Source organism: Mastigoproctus giganteus, chromosome 2 (assembly GCF_048544385.1).
Source record: "Mastigoproctus giganteus isolate SK-2022 chromosome 2, ASM4854438v1, whole genome shotgun sequence".
NCBI lineage: Eukaryota > Metazoa > Arthropoda > Arachnida > Uropygi > Thelyphonidae > Mastigoproctus > Mastigoproctus giganteus.
The window spans coordinates 252,002,387-252,022,344 of record NC_143576.1 but is presented as its reverse complement, the minus strand read 5'-3'; the positions used below and the strand labels follow the sequence as shown (position 1 = coordinate 252,022,344).

The window sequence follows — 19,958 nt, the reverse complement described above, 5'->3', positions numbered from 1 at the left end:
TGTTTTCTGTTAAGTCTATCACCGTAATTAACAACTCCTTCACCATTAATAACAGAAAGAGAGAACGAGAAGTTAATTTAATTATGAGTTTTTGGCGGGAAATGAGACTAGTTTTTCTGTCCTTTCTGTAAGTCTGCTGTTTTGATCTTGCTAATGATATACTCATACTCAGGAAACATGCAAACATCTTCCATGCCTGCTATTATGCCAGCCGTGGCGGCAGTGTTTAATTTGATGATTTATGATCCGTATGGCAATGGTGGGATGTCAGTTTTAGTTAATATTGCGTTGAAATCACCAGGTGGTTGATAGGCTATTCGTCATGTACTTAATCATTGAGAACAGCGCAAGACACTTTCCTTGTGTGCGAACTGGTGCATCTGTTACCGATCATTGGAGGTTATCCTTGTACTCGAGAGTGGATATCGCTTACATATTTATATTAAAGATTTAATGCAGATAACTGAAGAAATCAGAGAGCAATTAATGAATTTAGCGTGTCACTGGGTGGAATAAAATGATGCCACGTCTTTACCAAAGGTCACTCTACTTCTTGCTAATGTGGTCACTCTTTTTGTTTGTTTGTTTTCTTTTTACCTTCTGCAGTTTTCTTGCAGAGATTCGAATGTCACGCATCATTTCCAGCGGTCGTCACCCGTAAAGTGACGCGGTTATCACGTGACAATGGATCCGGTATCGTTCTCAAGTTGCACGGCCTTAGCTTTTGAAGACAGTGCTAGTTTGGCGGCAGACAACAGCTGTCCTATGGCATTATACAGTGTTCCAATTTATATTGAGACCATGTAAATAGTCATTGGAAAATAGGTTAATATAAATGAAATGTTTTTAAATCTGCCATGACTTCTCTTGGAAAAGTTCTTCCATTCCATTGCCTACGTTTTGAGTTTTCACACCTACATAACGCATTGGTCATTGAAACTTGAAAATATCCATTGCAATCCCATAAATTTCTTGATTTGTTTTCGCTTGGGACGTATTTTCAACCTAATCTTACAGGAAAAGAACAAGCTATTAGGTCGGATAAACAGGCTATAAAATGCTTTCCCATATAAAAACCAGCGTGTTGGGGAACTGCTCTGGCACTTTATTAAATGGTCAATTAGGAACAAACGTTGCCAAGGTCTCTTCTGGTGAGGCCACTTAAATTTGCGCTACCTTGATTTGATAATACAGATTCCAGACTTCTTTCCATCGATTTGGTGATCCTTGATAATGAATCTGATATAGCAGATTAATTTGTTATATAACATCTCTTATTTTGAGGTCATTATTCAATGGTCTCAAAATAAAACGTGTTGTATGTGAGCTTACGTGCTTTGAACAGTGAGTGTTTTGTTCGATACAATACTTTTTCACAGTATTGTACACCGTTATCTTTATATTAGTACAATTACGTGAATATCATAGATCATCGGAAATGCAAGCTGCATTTTGTTTTCGAGCTCGATTTGGTAAGTGTGTTCCGCAGAACCCTGAGGTCCTGCTGATGTTGTGTACATATTTTATGATTGATTTTTAATTTATACATATACATTAGTATTTTTCATTTATTGATAATTACTATTGTTTTGAAAAATATTAAGGTTCCTACGAAGATTTGGATTTGCTGCCCAAAAAGAGCTTGGAAAAACACTGTTCTAGAGCATCCACTGTTCAGCTGTTTCCAGTCCCAATTGCTTTGACACTTATTCCAAGTGTCCAATGCTGTCATCATCGGATTACTGGTGTGCCCCTCCACCCTACTTAAGACTTCGGTTTTCCCATCAGAGGTCATATTTTCAAGGCCATCAAAGTGAGAGAACACATGTACAGCAGTCTTGGAAGTATTCCAAAGGGGTATATAAACTGTGGACTCATGTGGCTTACAAGTTCCCGCTAAAACACATATGCTATCTGTGGCTAGGTAAACGTAGATGTTTGTTTTACTGAGCCCGGTCATAAATTCTCCTTATGGATGCTGCAGAAGTGGGGCGTCATGAACAATGTTACGTAACTGGCTGTGACGTTAGATATCGTTCTGTTGCAACTGACCTTCCACACTTACAGGAATCGGGGAGCGTTTACTAAAACTCTTTCTTCAAGGGAGGTGAAAGTTTCAGGAGCAACAGTTTTCCCCACTCGGGTTGAGTAATCTTCTAAAAAATTTCTCTTATAATACAGGTGTATGCTTCGAATCGGTCTGCTAGCGTATTGCAGCAACAGGGACACAGCGTAATGATCTCTTTATAGTAAACAACAAATCCTGAAATTTCGACTGATTCATGGTGAAATCGATTTCGACATTTCATATTCCAGAAATTAAAGATGTTGGCAGTTTTACACAACAGAGCGAGGTCTGTCACTAGTCAGAATTAGGGCGTTGGTGAAGCTTTCGATTTTCATTCACTAAAAGACCACTCACTCTTTAGAATACGTAATAATTACTCCAAAAAGCTTAAGAATATTTGTTAACTGAGGTTGCAATTAGGAAGGACGTCCGTAAATTGGCAAATCCGATGACTCACAAGCATAGTTTGTGATCGCCAGAGTAGATATTAAATCACTGATTCTTGGTATTCAATTATTATTACTTAATATTTACTCAGTAGCATTCTGGGTGCATAATTGGTTTTTGTGTTTCTGGAGATAAATTAATTTAAAGATTATTCAAATGTTATACCTATTTCATAACTAAAACATTTTGGCGTGCCCTTTGATATCCCTATAGATATGACTCTTTAAAACCTTGTTCTGTCGTTGTGGTACGAGTTGTGGTTTTAGATGTATCAGCGACTTGGAATATAAATTGCATGTGTTCTATGGTCGATTAGCTTGTTTGCTGGATGAAAAACTCCAGTTTCAGGGATCAAAAAAAAACATACTACCTCGCCTGAGACCGACTAACTCAGCAACATTTTGAAAAAGCCCCATAAATTCCATCAGTGTGTGGGGAGGAAGGTGATTATAAATACTTGCTAACCGCGAGAGCACCTACTCCAGTTCATAGTTTACGTACTGATGAAATAAATCACTATTATTACATTAAATAACCCAACTGCATTTTCATGGTCAGAGGACCAATATGTCTGGTAACGTTTTTATATATTCAAACAACAGGCTCTCTTTGACATTGGTAGCCGACTTGGTAACATATCTATGCCGGCTAGACAGTAAACAGTCGCATTTTCAGTTCCTGATTCGAGGCGCTGTTGCTGTATCGAGAGGAAAAAAAAGTTCTATGGCAAACATTCTAAGGATGAAGTATGCTTTTTTTTTTTGTATATCTCAGTTAGCCAATATATAGAGTCACCAGAATTGAAACATTACTCATTCACAGTTTCGTTTCAGACAACTGATATTAAGATACGCTGTGACATCCCATCTGGCCATAAACCTTGCCTCCAGTCATAATCAAGAAGCTTGAAAGTTAACTGATGCGATAAAAATATCTTTAATGAAGTTTGATTTATTTTAGATTTTCGTCCCATTTTTTTTTTTTGGAGTCGGCTTGTGAGTGATCAATCAGTCAATCACAGAAGCGGAATGATACATTAAATTTTTTATTCTGTAATTTATGATGTAAAAGTCCTGTGCAGTCTAAAGATACTACAAAAACTTACGTTTATTTTAATGGAATTTTCATCTCTCATTGCACAGAAAGGATTTTCGATCCCTTTCTGTGCAATGAGAGATGAAAATAGTCCAATAAATAAATGTTTGAGTACTTTTTATTATGAAATGTTTTTACATCCATATTACTCCCATATTTAGCTTATTTGAACGGTGATATAAAAAGTTGGTAATCATTGCCTTAAAAATACCTACAAAACTACATCTTTAAATTAGTAAATTGTCTAGCCCAGACACTCGTAGTCTTATCCCATAACTAATTTCTAAATTAATCTACAATTTAATCTCATTGTGACAGTTTTCTTACAGTGTTCAGGGCAACAGCTAAATATTTTATGCTTTTTTTTTATTAACAGGTGTCTCCCCTACGACTTCTATTCGGCATCCCTACGAGACGGTGTACCCTGTTCGTGTAGATACTCATGGGGACCCTTCCCACTTTTACCATCACTTCCTGAAGCGAAGTGCAAAGGAATGGCATGTAAGGACGCAGTACAAGCTCGATGCTTTCAACCGGACATTCCTTCTGGAGCTAAAACAGGCCAACGACTTTTTATCTCCCCACTTTCACGTGCAAACACTTCGAACGGGGACCGACAACTCAACCCTTTATGTGGATACAGCCAGAGAGACGAACTGTTTATACAGTGGTAAGGTAGAGGGCGACACCGATTCTCGAGTGTCACTTAGTATATGCGAAGGCCTGGTGAGTGCAATGTGTACCTAACAGTATTTTTTTTTTTTATTTTTTTGTTGTTTTATTTTAGTTAAACGTTGTATTGTATTCTCCCCGTGCTCGCAAGGGATGGGGTATCAATATATAATGTATATGTGTTTGTAAGAAAACATTTAGGAGAACATTCTAAATTCGTATATATATTTAAATAGTTATTTTGTAATTTATAAAAATAGTTTCTGAATGCTGACTCATTAAACACGATATTATTAATAAACTTTAATAATATCGTGTTTAAAGTATGTTGGATATAATTCTAAAATATACTACAATAAATTGAGGTGATAAAAGCGCCTACGCTATTTTTGACATGACTGATGTGGAATTCGCTTTAAGTCTGTTCTTACAAATAAAACCAGTTTTTTGACAGCACGTTCGGGACCTGTGGGTTATTCATCTTCCTTTTCCTTTCAAAAAAATAATGATTTTACGACATTTAGATGTTGGGGGTGAAATGGAAGGTTATTGGACTGTAACATCTGAAGAAACACCAGAATGACTTTGCTGTATGTGGAAGATTATGGAGTCTTAGGACACAGCGCGATCGGTAATCAACCATCGATCTGCCCACAATGGAATGTACCTTTTCCAAAAGCTCGGTGGGGAGAAGAAAGTGGTGTCCTTGCAAAGGTGTCCTGCTGGTTTATTTTAAGCAACAATTCGAGGATATGTCCTGATAAAGCTGAAACAGATGAATCTCTCGTAATTCTTCATACCATAAACAGCAAATAGACTGGATAATTTCTTATTTTTAGATAATACGAATATATTATCTAAATTAAGGAATATATTATTACATAATATATTCCTTAATGAAGGGTATATTACTGTGTTTGCTTATCTTAAATAGGTAAACTACTCCCAGAAATGTGAATCGTGCCATTGGAGAAGAGTAAAATATATTTTTTCTATACACCATTCATACCTAAATGATAGGAAAACTGCATATACAGGATGATTCAAATTGCATGTCAAATTCTACATCAGGTTCCTTACAAAATGAATCGTGTTCTTAGAAAGTTTTCGAAAACTGCATACTTTTTAAGAGAAACCATGTGGAAGTTTCGCAAAGTCATTCCTAGTATCAGAGAAATGGATACAAAACGACATGACTACACTGGAATACAGTAAATGTCGCAAAATACACCATGATACAATCAACGTGAAGTTAAAAACGTGAAATAAATATGAAATTCCTGTTGATTTAGAGGGTACCGACTCCTATAGTTATGTCCATGATTATTTTCTTAAAAACTACTCAATTTAAAAAAAAAAACTAAATTTTTCTTTTTGTTTTCAAGAACCCATTGTAGAATTCACGACATGCAAATCTAACTATTTCCTGTTATGTTTTTGGAGGATTTTGGGGTATTCTTTCATTCGACTTCGCCGTTTCTTTTTATTTTACCATTTCACGTGTCATCTGTGTATCTTCTGCTGCAATGGCAGTAATTTCTTTCGACCTTTTAAAAAACTACATGAGGAGTAAAGAGCAAGTGATTTGTGCGCGTCAGTGAGTTATTATTATCTTTCTATTTGACCATTCTTCTGGATCATACACGACACAAAAGACCAGAAAGGGCTGAGCATGCACAATTACAATGCATGCCCGCATGTCACAAACGTTATAATGGAACTCCTTCCTTCCTCCCTTCGAGCTAAAAAAAAAAAAAAAAAAGCGTTCTTTTACCCCCGTTTCCTTACAGTTCGAATCCAGCGTGCAACCTCCTTTCTCTTTTCCTCAATGAAAAGCATATACCACGATACCGATTTTCTGATTTCGGAGCTACTATAAAATTCGTGGAGGAATTCTTTAATTCCTTGCCAGTCTTTTAATAGTGGTGCAAATACGTTGCATCTAGAGGAGATTACTTCGAAAGGATCATTCCAGGTTTGTAAAAATATATCTACATAATTTCACGTCAGTGTTAGGAAGTCTTTCTTAAACAACTGTCGTAAATTATCATTCCTTCTCTTTACGGTGAAGTTTTTGACATCGGTAGCCACGAGCACGTTATAGTGATGGCAGAGAGAGAGAGAGAAAAAAAAAATACTAAGGATCGGATGCGTAAAGAGCTTACGTGTGCGATTTGATGTCAGTGAAAGGGTAGCAAAATGAACTCCATTGTGCATGTACAATATATGAACACGAAGGGGAAATTTTTTTTTTTTTTTTTATAGGGTGAAACTTTTTTTTTTTTTTTTTTTATTCATAAGAATAGATTATTATCAATAGGCTAAATCGTCTTCTTTTATGTCCAGAAGGGTTGGGACAGCGGCAGCAAGCCTTTGAATTCATAAGATCCATTTTAATACCAGTCGGATTATTACGGTTGTATAGTCAGTGGCAAGAGTCTTTTCTTCGTTCGTTTTTTAAACTTGTGAACTTTGAACCATACCAGACTGATTTATATGTATTTCTTAGTGTGGTTCGTTACCCCACAGGTATGTGGCAGCTGCTTGAGAGAGGAGATGGAGTTTTTGCATCCATCTTTCTTACTAAGCTTATTATGTACGCATCTGAAGTCGCGTTAAAGTTAATTCAACTATAATAAAGGCGTCCATGACCTCATCTTTCTGCCTACACACCCGCTTTCCTTATCTAATCAGCTAATAAAGCACATCTAGCTTGCTGCATGTGGTTGCAGTGACAGTTAGTAACATCTCTACTACCATATCTTCCTAATGAGGCAGACCAAGGTTTCTACCGCACATTACCCCAGTGCCATTTTTCACTTTACATAAAGAACACCTGGCATTCCGAACTTATTCTGTTGTACTGTGTGTGTAAGAGAATCTCACTCGAGATTAGATCTGGGTATATTGAAAACAGAATGGACTTGGAGTACAAGAGAACAAATTAGCACACATTCCATTGATATTTTGATCCGATCTTGGACGTGTGTTATACATCAATTTGTCCAGTAATTAGTGGGTCTGTCTGAGAGAATTTATGATCTCCAACAAGTAGTGAGCAACTTGATACAATTAGGGTGGTCCTAAGTTTTACGAATGTGGGCCATAAAAAAAATGCTTTTTACCAGCAGCTGTAATTAGGTCTTCAAAAGAAAGTATACAAAAAATAAATATGAGTAATATCGCTGAAAATTCCTTAACGTCAGTATTGAAAAACTTATGGTTGCATGTTTGTCTAATAAAAGATGAGATGCAAAAAAGCTACCAATTATGGAAATTTAAGTCTTCAGAGAAATAGCAATTCAAACTTATGTAAGATTGGTTGAGAGGATGAGCTAGGCTGTAGGGTTTTTGTTTTCTGAAAGCTGGACCCTTTTGCAGAACCCTAATATCTTTAAATACAGTAATACGTTTTTGCCTCTTTTATTAATAAACACATATGAAAATATCGTCAAACATCTCTCTCATTAAAAATCTCACGGAACTCCAACAGACTCTGATGGAAATCAGTTTGAAATATCTAAGCTCCAGGGAGACAAATTTAGAGTCGTCAACCCACATCCGGAACTTTACATGAGTTATGTCTCCTGGAAGGGAGTTTCAATACCACCAGGCCTTGAATATACTCATTAAGAGCATGAGCTCGTTGCGAGTATTTCCTTACTGTTAGGGAATAATCATGCCTCTTATTAAGCTGTACAACTTCCTCTGCTGGATACTCATTTACAGATTTTCATTTTCATGAGTTAATTTATATATTTCAGAAATGACATACTATGAATGCACACAGTACTGTACGTAAAATAATTTTTCTATACCAAATTTCATTGACGTGTCAATTATTTTTGCAGACAAATCACACTTTTCTTACTATAAATTTTACTTCTTTGGACATCAGTGTAGTAAATGCTTTCGTGTTCTTAAGGGCAATAACATTATCCAAATGTAAGGCTTGAGAAATACTTTACATGTGGCTTCCCAAAATGCATGTACAGCAGCAAAAATTAGCTGGAGCAGAGCACTGAGGTAAGGAAGACCATTTTTTTTTTGAACGAGTAATAGACATTTGGTTCTTTCTTTGTACAATAATCATGGTTGTTACGTGTGCTGATGCTAACGTCAGAAAGGGGAAGATAAGTTCATTTCAGGAAAGAGGGGCCTCTTCCAAATTTCCTAGATGGTGTTCAGATTAACTACAGGAGGAGGAGGACGGAGATTTATAAGTACGAGGAGCTATTACTCTTTATAAGGGTGAATATGCTGGAGGTGAGTAGCGAAAAGGGCCGAGCAGTCAAATAAACAGGGTGGTGCTCGTGTGACAAAATTGATGGAAACACGGATGCGAAGGGATGTTCCCGGGTATGTCAAAGTTAATAAACTGCACTGCAGACCGGTAGATTAAGAATCCTTGTTTTGTTTTTTTATTTTCTTTTTACCAGAGGAATGTACTGTTGATCAGGTAAGCCGTTTCGGATTATCAGCGGGGTGTGATTGCTTACGGAACTAGGGAATAAGTAGGGCAGTGTTTGTAAAAAAAGAAAAAGGAATAATGATAACTGCTACATTTCTCTTAGAAGTCGTCATTCATGTCTTTCTCAAAGACACCCGGATACTTTTGGGTTTAATTAAGTCCTTGTGCGTGTGACTACCTGCGATCCACTGATTACCACAAGGACAGGAGCTCCTCACTTGTTGGATCATTTAGATGCGCAATTCGAGTATCATTTCTCCATCCTACCGTGAACAGCGTGCATCATGCTGGCCCCTGATGGGAGGACACGGATCAACGCACCCATAGCATAAGGGGCGTGCGCAGCTGGAAATTCTCTAACTAGAAGCCGTTAGAAAATTACGATAAGAGAAAGTCTTTGCAATCAAGGGTTGGTTCGTGGGAGCCTTTAACTATACGAAAGTAGTACAAACAGTAGGTTCCTCCCGAAGAGACTACTGTTCTACTACCATATCGTCTTCTTTTTTTTATTAGTCCGGAAAATGTGGCTTTTAAATCGCCAAACAGACAAACCCAACAGAAAATACACAATTTGCAGACAATACTCTAACGCTTCGCAGCCATAGTTGCTTTAGGGGGAAAATTTTTCATAGTTTTGTTTTTCGCATTTTTGTATAATTTATTTTTTCGACGAATCCCATTTCACGTATGAGTCACTGAAAACAAAAAACAGACAATTTCGTTAAAATTTCTCCAACTTTCGAAAAGGGGTAAACGAGCCTCCTGTACATCGCAAGAAGGACAAGCAGGCTCATCTTTATAAATAACCACACGGAAGGAGGCAAACTAAATATGCACCTCTACTAGATCACGAGAATATTCGCGATGACGTAGCAGACAGCAGTCTGCCCTTTTAACCCAACGTTTTGGCGACATTACAACTGTGCCAAGAAGAGTCTCGTGAACTTCAAATGCGGCCCAATAATAACTCTCGCTTTAGCGTTCTTTTCAGGATGAGGTTCCTGAACGCTTCGAGTGAGAGTTGTTTTTCGATGTATTAGTATTAGCCGTATAGTGCAAGGAAGCCACAGCCTTTTGCTGCACTGGCCGAGAAAAAAAAAAGCTAAACCAGTAAGCAAAAACTTTTGCGAAATAAATGGAATAATTACCCAGTCTCTTCAAATAACTAGAATAACAGACTCTCCTCTCTATATTCTGTCAGTAGCGCAAATATGAGAGTAGATCTTACGTTTAGTGATGCAATCAAAGAAAACTTTTAGAAATTCAAATCCCTAATTAGTTTTGTCCACGAACCTTCTTTCTGATAAGATCTTCAATTAGAAGATAAACGAAAAGCGTTAAGGAATAGAAGACATCCTGACATCGCGCAGAAAGAGACAACACCAAAGAAAAGTGATACATATCGAAATTCTCCTAATTACTAACAACAATCCTAGAGGACACTGCTAACGTTCTACTTTCTTTTCACAGTAGAAAAGATAAAGCGGGGTGATTTATGCACACATTTATTCCTTACTTTCAAATAAATGTATAAAGATGAAAAACAAAATAAGTAATTTTGGAGGGCATGAGTTTTTCAGTTTTTAAATACAGTACTGTAAACTTGACCATCTTATCAAACCTGTTATATAAAAGGCAGTAAAGAGAAGGTCCTAAAAAAAAAAAAATCACAAATGCCTGCGCGTTCAGGTCCTAAATCCGAAGGTGTTTAAATAGACCCCCAAAGTAACATCCACAAACAGAGCAAAAATAGAATTTTTCTGCTTAAAACTGAACCACAGCGTTCTGAGAACTTGGTAGCGTGTCAAGGCGGAGTAACATCGAATCCGTGTTGCACGAAGTTTTGCAGTACCTTTTTATATGTACACTCCTTTGCAGGGTATCCAAAAACGTTGGATCTTAGCATTGATCGAGTGAGGCGAAATCATCCACCACCCCGCTACCAAAGCTGCAAATAACACGTAGTTTCCCCTTTTTAGACAGTAGAAACGAGCAAACGAATAAAACACCTATCATCTTCATGTTCGTCCGTCCGCACGTTACAACTCGACTCCAAGTAGATGGAGTTTCATGATATTTTATTTATAAATCTGTCAGGAAGATATAGGGCGTGCAGTTTCAAATTATTATAGTCACACTGATATAAATGGGGCATATTATTTATTTTCAGTTATAAATAAAAGATGTTTGGAGATTATTCGCCAAGGAAAAGGCGGATCGAAACCAAATTTTCTGTGTGTGGTGTTTTTTTTTTTTTTTTTTTTGATACAGCGAAAGTTTTCTGTTTCGTGTTGATCTGACTTCTTGAATGAGAAGAAAAAGTCAGATCAACACAATTTTCAAATTGTTAGTGCCCCTTCCCCATCGAATACTAATGCAAAAACTTTCATGATCCGTACTCTAGTCTACTCTTGTATACCCTAAATCAGTGGTCTCCAATGTGGGGTGCGCGAGATAATCTTCAATAAATCAACATTTATTAATTGTGAAAACTTTTTTTCGAAACGTAATTGACAATAAAAATTATAAATGTTTTTTAATACTTCAGTATGTGGCTTTGTTTGATCGCGTGGTTTTATTTGATCATGCCATCGATCATGCACGTTCAAGTACATGCATTTTGTACTTGAACTTCAATTTAATTTTTTTGTATTTTTTTTGTGTTCTTTTAAAATTATATGTGATTTTAGATATGCCTTCCATGTAAATGATTTATAAATTAAAAAAAAAATATATATATATATATAAATTAAACTTATATTTAATTTTTTATCCCGGGGTGCGCGCTAGTTCCTCTAAGTAAAATAAGGGTGCGCGACCAAAAAAAGTTTGAGTCCACTGCCCTAAATCTCGGAGGAAACCAGATACTGTAGAGCAGAAAAAAAAGCATTAGAAAGATTCTACTGTATGGTATCGGTGTCCTTTCGATAACGAAACTCGCTTGGGCTTTGAGTCACTTTAGAACTTTGACTGAAAAAGGATGAACAATATTTGTTGGCTTTCCAATTTAAAGGTTGTCTCTTAATCTTCTCCATTACGGTATATATATAGGAAGATAATTGAGTATAATACCAACAATGGCAGCTACTGTATTTACAAGGGGTTGAACATAAGGGAAACACCTTATATAAAAGCATTAGTTTCTGTAATGGTTGTATGATGTATTTATGAACATGCAGTGATTATTTTTTGTTTCTTTCTTTCTTGCAGGGAGTATTTAGAAGATATATAAAAAAAAGTACGTAAAGAAAGCGGTTGCCTTGTCTGCATTCTGAAGAGAAATTGTTGATACACATTTAGCAGGGACATCGGTGACTAAAATTGCTGGATTTGTTTCATGTATCCAGAGTAACTGTATCGAAACTGATGTCTGCATTCACCAGGTATGAAAAAAAAATCTGGCAGGATGAATTGTGGCAGAAAATCGAAGCTCACTGAAAGAGACTGCAGGACACTCAAAAGGATTGTATTCCAAAAACAGTCTCAAAAATAACTGTAGAACTTGATGTTGAGTATCAGATCCAGTTTCTAGCTAAACTGTTCGGCGGCCAACACTTCATAAAGCTGAAATTTATGACAGAGCGACTATTTCCAAGCCACTCGTTACTGATGGTACTGTAGAAAGAGGTGTATTGTGCACAAAACTGGGCGCCTGATGATTGAAAACATGTCATATTTTCAGACAAATCATCGTTCAACATCAAGGAGAACTTACGTTTGACAAATATCAAAGGAAGCACATCATCCGACTATCTTATGCTAACAGTTAAACAAATGGAGCAAGATCAACAATGGTTTGGGCAGCAATATATTGGGATTCTTTAGGTCCTATCATCAACCTGAACTGCGGAATACTGCCACTGATTACCTTGATATTCTGAGTGACCAGGTTCATTCCGTGGTTAACATTGTTTCCCAAACCGATGCTATGTTTCAAGATGATAATGCTTCCAGTACACACAGCCAGATATGTCCAATCTTGGTTTGAGGAGCATGAAACAGGCTAAGCATCTCCCGTGGTCTGCATAATCACCAAACCTAAGCGCTATTGAGCCACTGTGGGCATATTTAGGGAGGGGAGAGAGGAACAGATTTCCTTCACCTTAATCATTCAAGGAGCTTGAAACGTTCCCTCTTAAAGAATTGCCCAGTATTTCCCTTAAGACAGTTCAGTATTTATTTGAATCTATGCCACATTGAATACAAGCTGTTATAAAAGCAAAGGGGGAACCGAAGACCATATTAGTGCATACTTGTAATCTTTTTCAAAGGTGTTTCCATTATTGTTCCACCCTCATATATAAATGCAGCTATCTGGTTTTCATAACTTATACTAATTAAAGATTTCTTTTTTTTTTAGTTATCTGCCCTCTTCAAGGATATTCCAATTAGGGGATAATTAGATTTATTCTTAATGCTAATCTTTGACTGAAGACTTGGTCACTGCGACTTACAAGCCCAACTAAGCTCTCCAAGAAATAAATGGATTTGAATTTATAAGAGTTGTTTCTCGCATTTATTAACAGCAACCATAATGTTGCTTGCTTATTCATTTTACTGAAATCTTTGAAAGATTTGAGCGAGGAATAATCAGTTGAAAAATTACTCTAGTTTTCGACCACTAGGTATCAGATGACAATCTGTTCGTTGACGACTTGATTTGCTTCCAGAACCATTTTTAGTGGCAATCAGTGTATCCAACACGGATGATAACGAAGTATTTCGTAATTTCTCTCTCATCCGCCAGTTGTGTGGCTTCATATGTATAGGCTAACGGTTAAATTCATCTTATATGATATTTATTTTTATTATTACGTTCCTTTAAATGCCACTGATGGCGTTCGGAGACTTTGCTGAGTTCGCAGTAAAAAAGATGACACTGAGTGTGTCTGTGTCATGACCAAAGAAATGTGAGTAATCTCGCAGGTGCACGTGTGGCAAGGCGGTACAGTCACTGTACTTGAATATACGTAGGTACGTGTGTGTGCGTGGAACAGGTCCAAGATCAAGTCCAATGACATTTGACGAACTCTACTTTGGTCTTTAACCCGTAATGGTTAAAGTTCTCCTGGCAGCTGGTGTGCAGATACTCCTTTGTCATGTAAATGCAGCGAAGGGGATGATACATGCCAAATGGTAACTTTCTTAAACTGGCAGAATGTCCTTATAATGATTATGGTCGTTGTTTACAACTTTTATTACAACTTTGAGGGGGTCCGGTTTCAATGACGTGACATTTATAGCAAACAAAGAACAATACGATCTGCGTCTGTTTCCAAATTGGATGAAGCCTTTGAGCAGTATAACGCTGTTCAAAGGGCTGAACGACCACTTTGTAGACCCCAGATGTGCAGCTATCCTTGATTTGCAATCACTGTCGAGAAGGAGGGTAGTCAGTCAGTGGCACCAGCCGCTTATTGTAGATCGAGGGGGCAGAGGTTAGATAGTCACTCAAAACCGGCTTATGGGCTAAAAGCGGAACCAATTGTACCCTGAATAGGCAGAGTTCTAGAAGGGGTTAACAATTATATTTGAATTTCTCGATTTTTTAACTTTCTAGGAAGCTTGTTTCGTGGAATAGTAATAAAAGGAGTGAATCTGGGGGGAAAAGGAGGAATTAGTTTCGAGTTGAGTCATAAATGAATGCTAGCTGATTGCTGCATACAGTCTACATAGATTTAAAAGAAAGTAGGATATTAGAGAGTAGGTCGAAATAACAATGCCAATGTTATTTCGACCTACTCTCTAATATCCTTTTCATATCTCTAGCACGAAAAGGTATGCACGCAGACTACATTGACTTTTGGATGGAGCTGAGAATTTTTTTTGAATCGTTTTGCGAACGCCTCCCTCTAGTCGTGGGAATAATTTTTCTGTGGAAAGGCAGTTTGATATTTGTGTAGGATTAATAACCGGAATAAAATTAGAGCCAAATTCACCAAATTGAATTTGGCTCGAATTTTATTCCGGTAAAATTAAGATGCACCTTCACCAAATTTTTGGATGGTGAAGATGCTTCTCAGATGTGACAGTGTGTACCCAGTTCTTTTCTTCAGTTAAGGTTATTCCAAATAAACTAATGTAATCTACAAATGAGTATGGTATTAAGGAAGGCTAAATATTTGTCTTCGATAAAATTTTTTTTTTTTTTCGGGGCGGGGAGGGGAACAAGATAACGTTTCGTCTTGCTGATGTTGAAACCAAATAATTTATCATCTTCCCATCCCTTTGCGGAAGTCGGCAATTAATTGGTTAACCCATTAATTGCCGACTTCCGCAGTGGAGGCCTCTCCTTTTCGAGATTCCTCTGTTTTTTGGAGAATAAGGCTTTTCAATTTGAATAGGATTTGTAGTCAGTGAGCTCATCTGGTTTGGGTGAAATGTCTGTATAAAGTTTCCTTAGTTGTGTAATCAAATGAAAAGAGGAGGTGAAAGTGGCTGTCTTGTAAATATATTTCTAAAAAAAGAAAACTATAACATTAAATTTACGAAGTCCTTTGTGCCACATTTCGATCAAATTCCTTTGAAAGATCAAACGCAGCTATAGAGTTAAGTTTGCGCAGTATTTTCTTACGAATGGATAATTTAAGCATGACAACTTGCGAACTCTGTATAGGATTCAAAGGAGGAGTAGGAATTTGATTTAGACAATAAGATCTGTGCAGCCAAAAACAATGGGCCAATGTCCTTTTTACAGATCAATGGAGTTCCAGTCGTGAAGCTGGTTTTCTGACCTGGAGAGAACGTGGAAAACACCTTTCCATGCTTCTAGCATCATGAAAAGGGATCACAGCCATTGTCAGTGGTCTTGGGAGGCATTATAATGAACAATAATGCCGATATCTACATCTTTGCATAAGGCACCCTGAACGTGCTAAATGCACGTGCTACTGCCACTCCTCTTAGCCACTCTGCTATGTCAAGTCTCCTGGCTGCTCAAAAGTATAGGAATGGCATTCTCAAATGTGCATAAATACCTAATTTTCATTGATGATGAGTGTTTCGAAGCTAGATGCTTGACGAATTCCTTCCAACTGGAGACATTCTTCAGATAGTGTTCAGCCAGATTTTCAGACCTGAATCCAATTGAGAACGTCTTTATTGATGCTTTAGTGGGAGGAATTAGAGGAAGTCAACCAATCCCTATGCCAAGATCTGTCCTTGTAAAAGAATAGAAATTATTATCACCGGATGTGAACTGGCTGGGAGAGTTTCCTGGCTCACAGGGACTGTCATACTCCTTATTAAATTATTGACATGGAGGACTAGCCCCTCACTTTTGGACAGTTGATTTCGTGATTATTATTCATTTATACAGAGGCATATTTCTTTTCAGCCTCAGTATAATTGAGTATGATAATGTGCATAAATGAATAGCTTTATGCACATTATCATACTGAAATAGAATAGAATTTGCATTGATTTGCTAGAATTCCATGAAGTAAATATTTTTATTTATCTTGGGTGCAAATCCATCTTTGCTGGCATCCTTGATCATAGCATGTTAAAATTTAGGGTTTTTATTTAAGTGGTGGTGCTTAACGTTAATCTGTTGTTTGTTGAGTTCCGGAATGATTCTCTACAAAGTGGATGCTTCATTTTGTGTTGTTGATATTTTCTTAAGTATATTTGCTCAAGTGCCACTTAAGTAATAAAGGCCTAACTTTGCTAGCGGCCATTGCTTTTAATTAGATCATCTGCAGAACATCAAAGAAACAACTCACCAGTTATCGGGTAACCATTCGAATTGCTATAGAACCAGATCCACTTAAGAAAAATCTTCAAGTACTGTGCAAACTGTTTCTCTGCACAGACTGGTTTATACATCCTGACTTGTTTTTTCACTTAAAAAGTGAGTTCATTTGATTGCTTGATCAGTAGTTATGATCTTTCGAGCCCTTTTCTTTGTTCTAAATCGTTCCAGTGCGATCATGTTTTGATGCGCAAACATGTGAAGCATAAGAAGTAAGATGTCCGACTTTGTGACTCGAGTTTTTGTCCAGCTAACAGTACTAGGATATGGTCTTTTCTCCTGAGAAGAAGGGTTTTAAGAAAGGTTCATTCTTCGCTAAATATAGTCAATATCTGCTGACATCCAATAGTAAACGGATAATGTATAGAGAAAAATTTAGCTGACACCGAAGTAGTCGCTCTTAGACAGTAGTAAGAAGGTATTAATTTCATAAGGATTTTTTTTTTTTTGGCATATCAATAAAGACAAACGTTCTGTCGGTTTTATCAATCGAACGAACAGATAAACGGACATTTGGAACAAACAGCATACATACAAAGTACACAAGACACATAATGACTTCAAGTTGCCTTTGAATTACTGTAAACAAGTCAACCCATCCTTCGTTACCTTCTCTGACAGCATTGAACTTTAAACTGTAAAGAGTTGAACTTAACGGGTGAGAATGAATTGTGGGAATGAGATCTGAAAATATGATCGAACTTGAACTAGAGCGAGCGCACACAAAAATGGCAATCGCACAGGGAAGCCCCAATAAAATTAATTTGGAAGAAGCCCAAGTTTCAAAACAGGAAAGAGAAAAAATTCGAGGGTGCAAGGTTAGGGGGAATGAGCAGGTTATGGCAATATTTCAAACCCACATTCGTGGGCGTACAGCATGCGAGGAATGCGCAGGAGCATTATATCGTGGATCAGGCGCATACCTTTTTGACAACTTTCCCCATCTTTTTTCTTTTACAGCAGCACATAGCTTTATGAGTAGTTTGGTACTTCGCCGTCAGAGTACAGCCCTTTTTGAAGGTAATCTGTTAGTATTACACCATGATGATCCCAAAAAAAAAAAAAAAAAACTGAAAGAATCATCTCGCCAGTACTTAGTTGCACCTTTGCCTTTTTTAGGGACTGGTGATTCTGATTGCTTCTGGTGTTTTGATATTTGTTTAGCTTCGGGATCACAGTGATGGGTCCAAGTTTCATCCATGGTGACTCCGTGAAAAAAAAAACCTCCTTGCTTTTCCTGGCACATCAACATTTCATGTGCACATTGTGCCGTTTCGTTCTTCTGGTAAGGGATCAGAAGTCTGGGCCCGTCTAGTAGACACTTTACTCGTATGTAACTATTGATGGATGCTGTTCTCCACAGACCCTACGCTAATACGGCGATCTTCCAGGATTACTGCTTCAATTTTTGTAACACGCTCTTCTCTTACAGTAGTTGGTAGGCGTCCTGGGATTTCTTCATCGTGCACTGAGATTCTTCTACATTTGAATTGTTTGTGCCTATGAGCAACAATACTAACCTGGGCAGTCTTCTCCATAAACAACGACCATTTCTTCGTGATTGTTTTGGGTGTTTTCCCTCGCAGAAAGAGGAATCGAATCACTGTTTGTATTCCACTCTATCCATTGTGACACTTCATTCAGCGCTGCAAAGAAAAAATGAATTGTCAGATCGAAACCAAATTTTTTGTGGTTGCTATAGGTATCAAACAAACAAAATTCATCTTTATCACCACTCAAATGTCGCACCAATTGGAAAAGATTCAATTTTTTGGCTGCATTCTGTCAATATCAATGTGCAATGAAATCACAAAATTCCATTTTCTGGGAAAATCACTTATTTTCCTGACTGAGTTTGATATATTGCAGTATGTTACCTAGTAATGTGGTTTCTTTGTCCACGTTTCAAAATGCTTTGCTCATGTCCGGGATGTGAATTCTGTGCTTTGTCAACTGAGAGAAATCCCCAAGAAAGAGATAGTGTATTTATCTCATATCAAGGAAGTTGATATAGTTGAAAAATTACATTCATACTGTACATTAAATTTCAAAAGGTTTCTAATTTGTTAGCTAGTGAGTATTGATTATTTTTTAAATACTAAAAGAAACTCTACAAAATGCATGAGAAATAAAATGGCGCTGAGGTACCCAAATTCTCGTCTGTTCAACCAGTCTTCTATCGTCTGCTCTAATTTTGTTTTAAAAACCATATTAACCCTAATGACACGAGACCAACCACTTTAGCGCGTCAAGTAGCCGTATTGCACGGAAAGGGGCCCCCCTCACAGAATGGGAAAAGTGGGTTTATTGTACAATTTGTAAATATGACTAAATGTCTGTGCATGTGCTAATTAAACTAGAGTGTAGACGCAGAAGAGAAAATATTTCAAACATGATATATTGCACGAGCAGCGAATGAACAAATTACTCGGAATTTCTGTAAAGAGAGCCGTTCAGGTGACCCATATATATATTTGAATTGATTCCACTCAGCTAAAGGAAATTACTGCGAGATGTCCGATATTTATGATTTGATATAGTTGAGAAATTAGACACATGGCTTAATTAAGATGCCAATCCATTTAAAGTCAAGAGAATCAACTACATCAGTTCAAATAAGACCATGTATGTAAATATACAGATAAATATGGAACTAAAAGACCTGTAGCTGATGGAATATGACAAACCAAATAACGTTAATAAGGCTCAAAGGTCATCATACCATGATGCACCTTGTATATTATTGCTGAAAACGGAATGTCTGATGTGGATTCTCCTAATGAACCATTCTGGAAGCTTTTAGCTGCCAACCTTAGGCTTTATATTAATGTCATTTCCAAAAACCATTAGTAGAAACTGAAGGTGCTCGAATCAAAAAGGGTAGTCATTGGTAATCACAGCGAGGCGTATTAAGAAAAAAATCTCTTTTTGTATAGCAGATCAAAATCACTGCTTCAATAACAAGTGGTCTATTGGAAATCTGGCCTCACGCTTCGGGTTTGCATATCATACAAGTTTCTAATATGATAAAATCGTTAAAATACACAGAAGCTGAATGGTGTACTCCAATATATATTGTTGGTTACAACAGCAAAAGTCAGTTGTAACCAAGGTCGTCGCTAGAAACTTGTATGATAACAAGCGGTTTTATTATTTTTGTTATTAGTTATTCTATTATATATAATTAGGCATATCATTTGATACCTTTTTTTGTTAAGAATATCGAAATGAGAATTTCTTGTGATTTATTCCAAGGTATTCTGAGTTCCTAGAAGACCTCGCAATGTGGTCCACTGGTAATTTTCATTCTTTATTATTTAATCAAAAAAGAGGAAGGGAGTTTCAGATATTTAAAACCAGCGTGGGTCTAGTTTCCAAGTTTTTTCATTGGAGCTTTACGGGATGAAAAATCAGTTTTACAGAAGATAAGTAACAATCTCTATAGACGGTTC

The 19,958-nt window shown here is 37.0% G+C and overlaps 1 protein-coding gene across 1 annotated transcript in view; it reads left to right on the top strand.

Moving 5' to 3' along the window:
* The window catches only part of LOC150090379 (A disintegrin and metalloproteinase with thrombospondin motifs 9-like), a 514,590-nt gene that overhangs the window by 8,023 nt on the left and 486,609 nt on the right, over positions 1 to 19,958 (top strand). Inside the window, exon 2 of the mRNA XM_090369090.1 lies at positions 3,987 to 4,336. Within this exon, the coding sequence (XP_090225216.1) occupies positions 3,987 to 4,336 (350 nt within the window). The remainder of the gene's footprint in view (positions 1 to 3,986; positions 4,337 to 19,958) is intronic.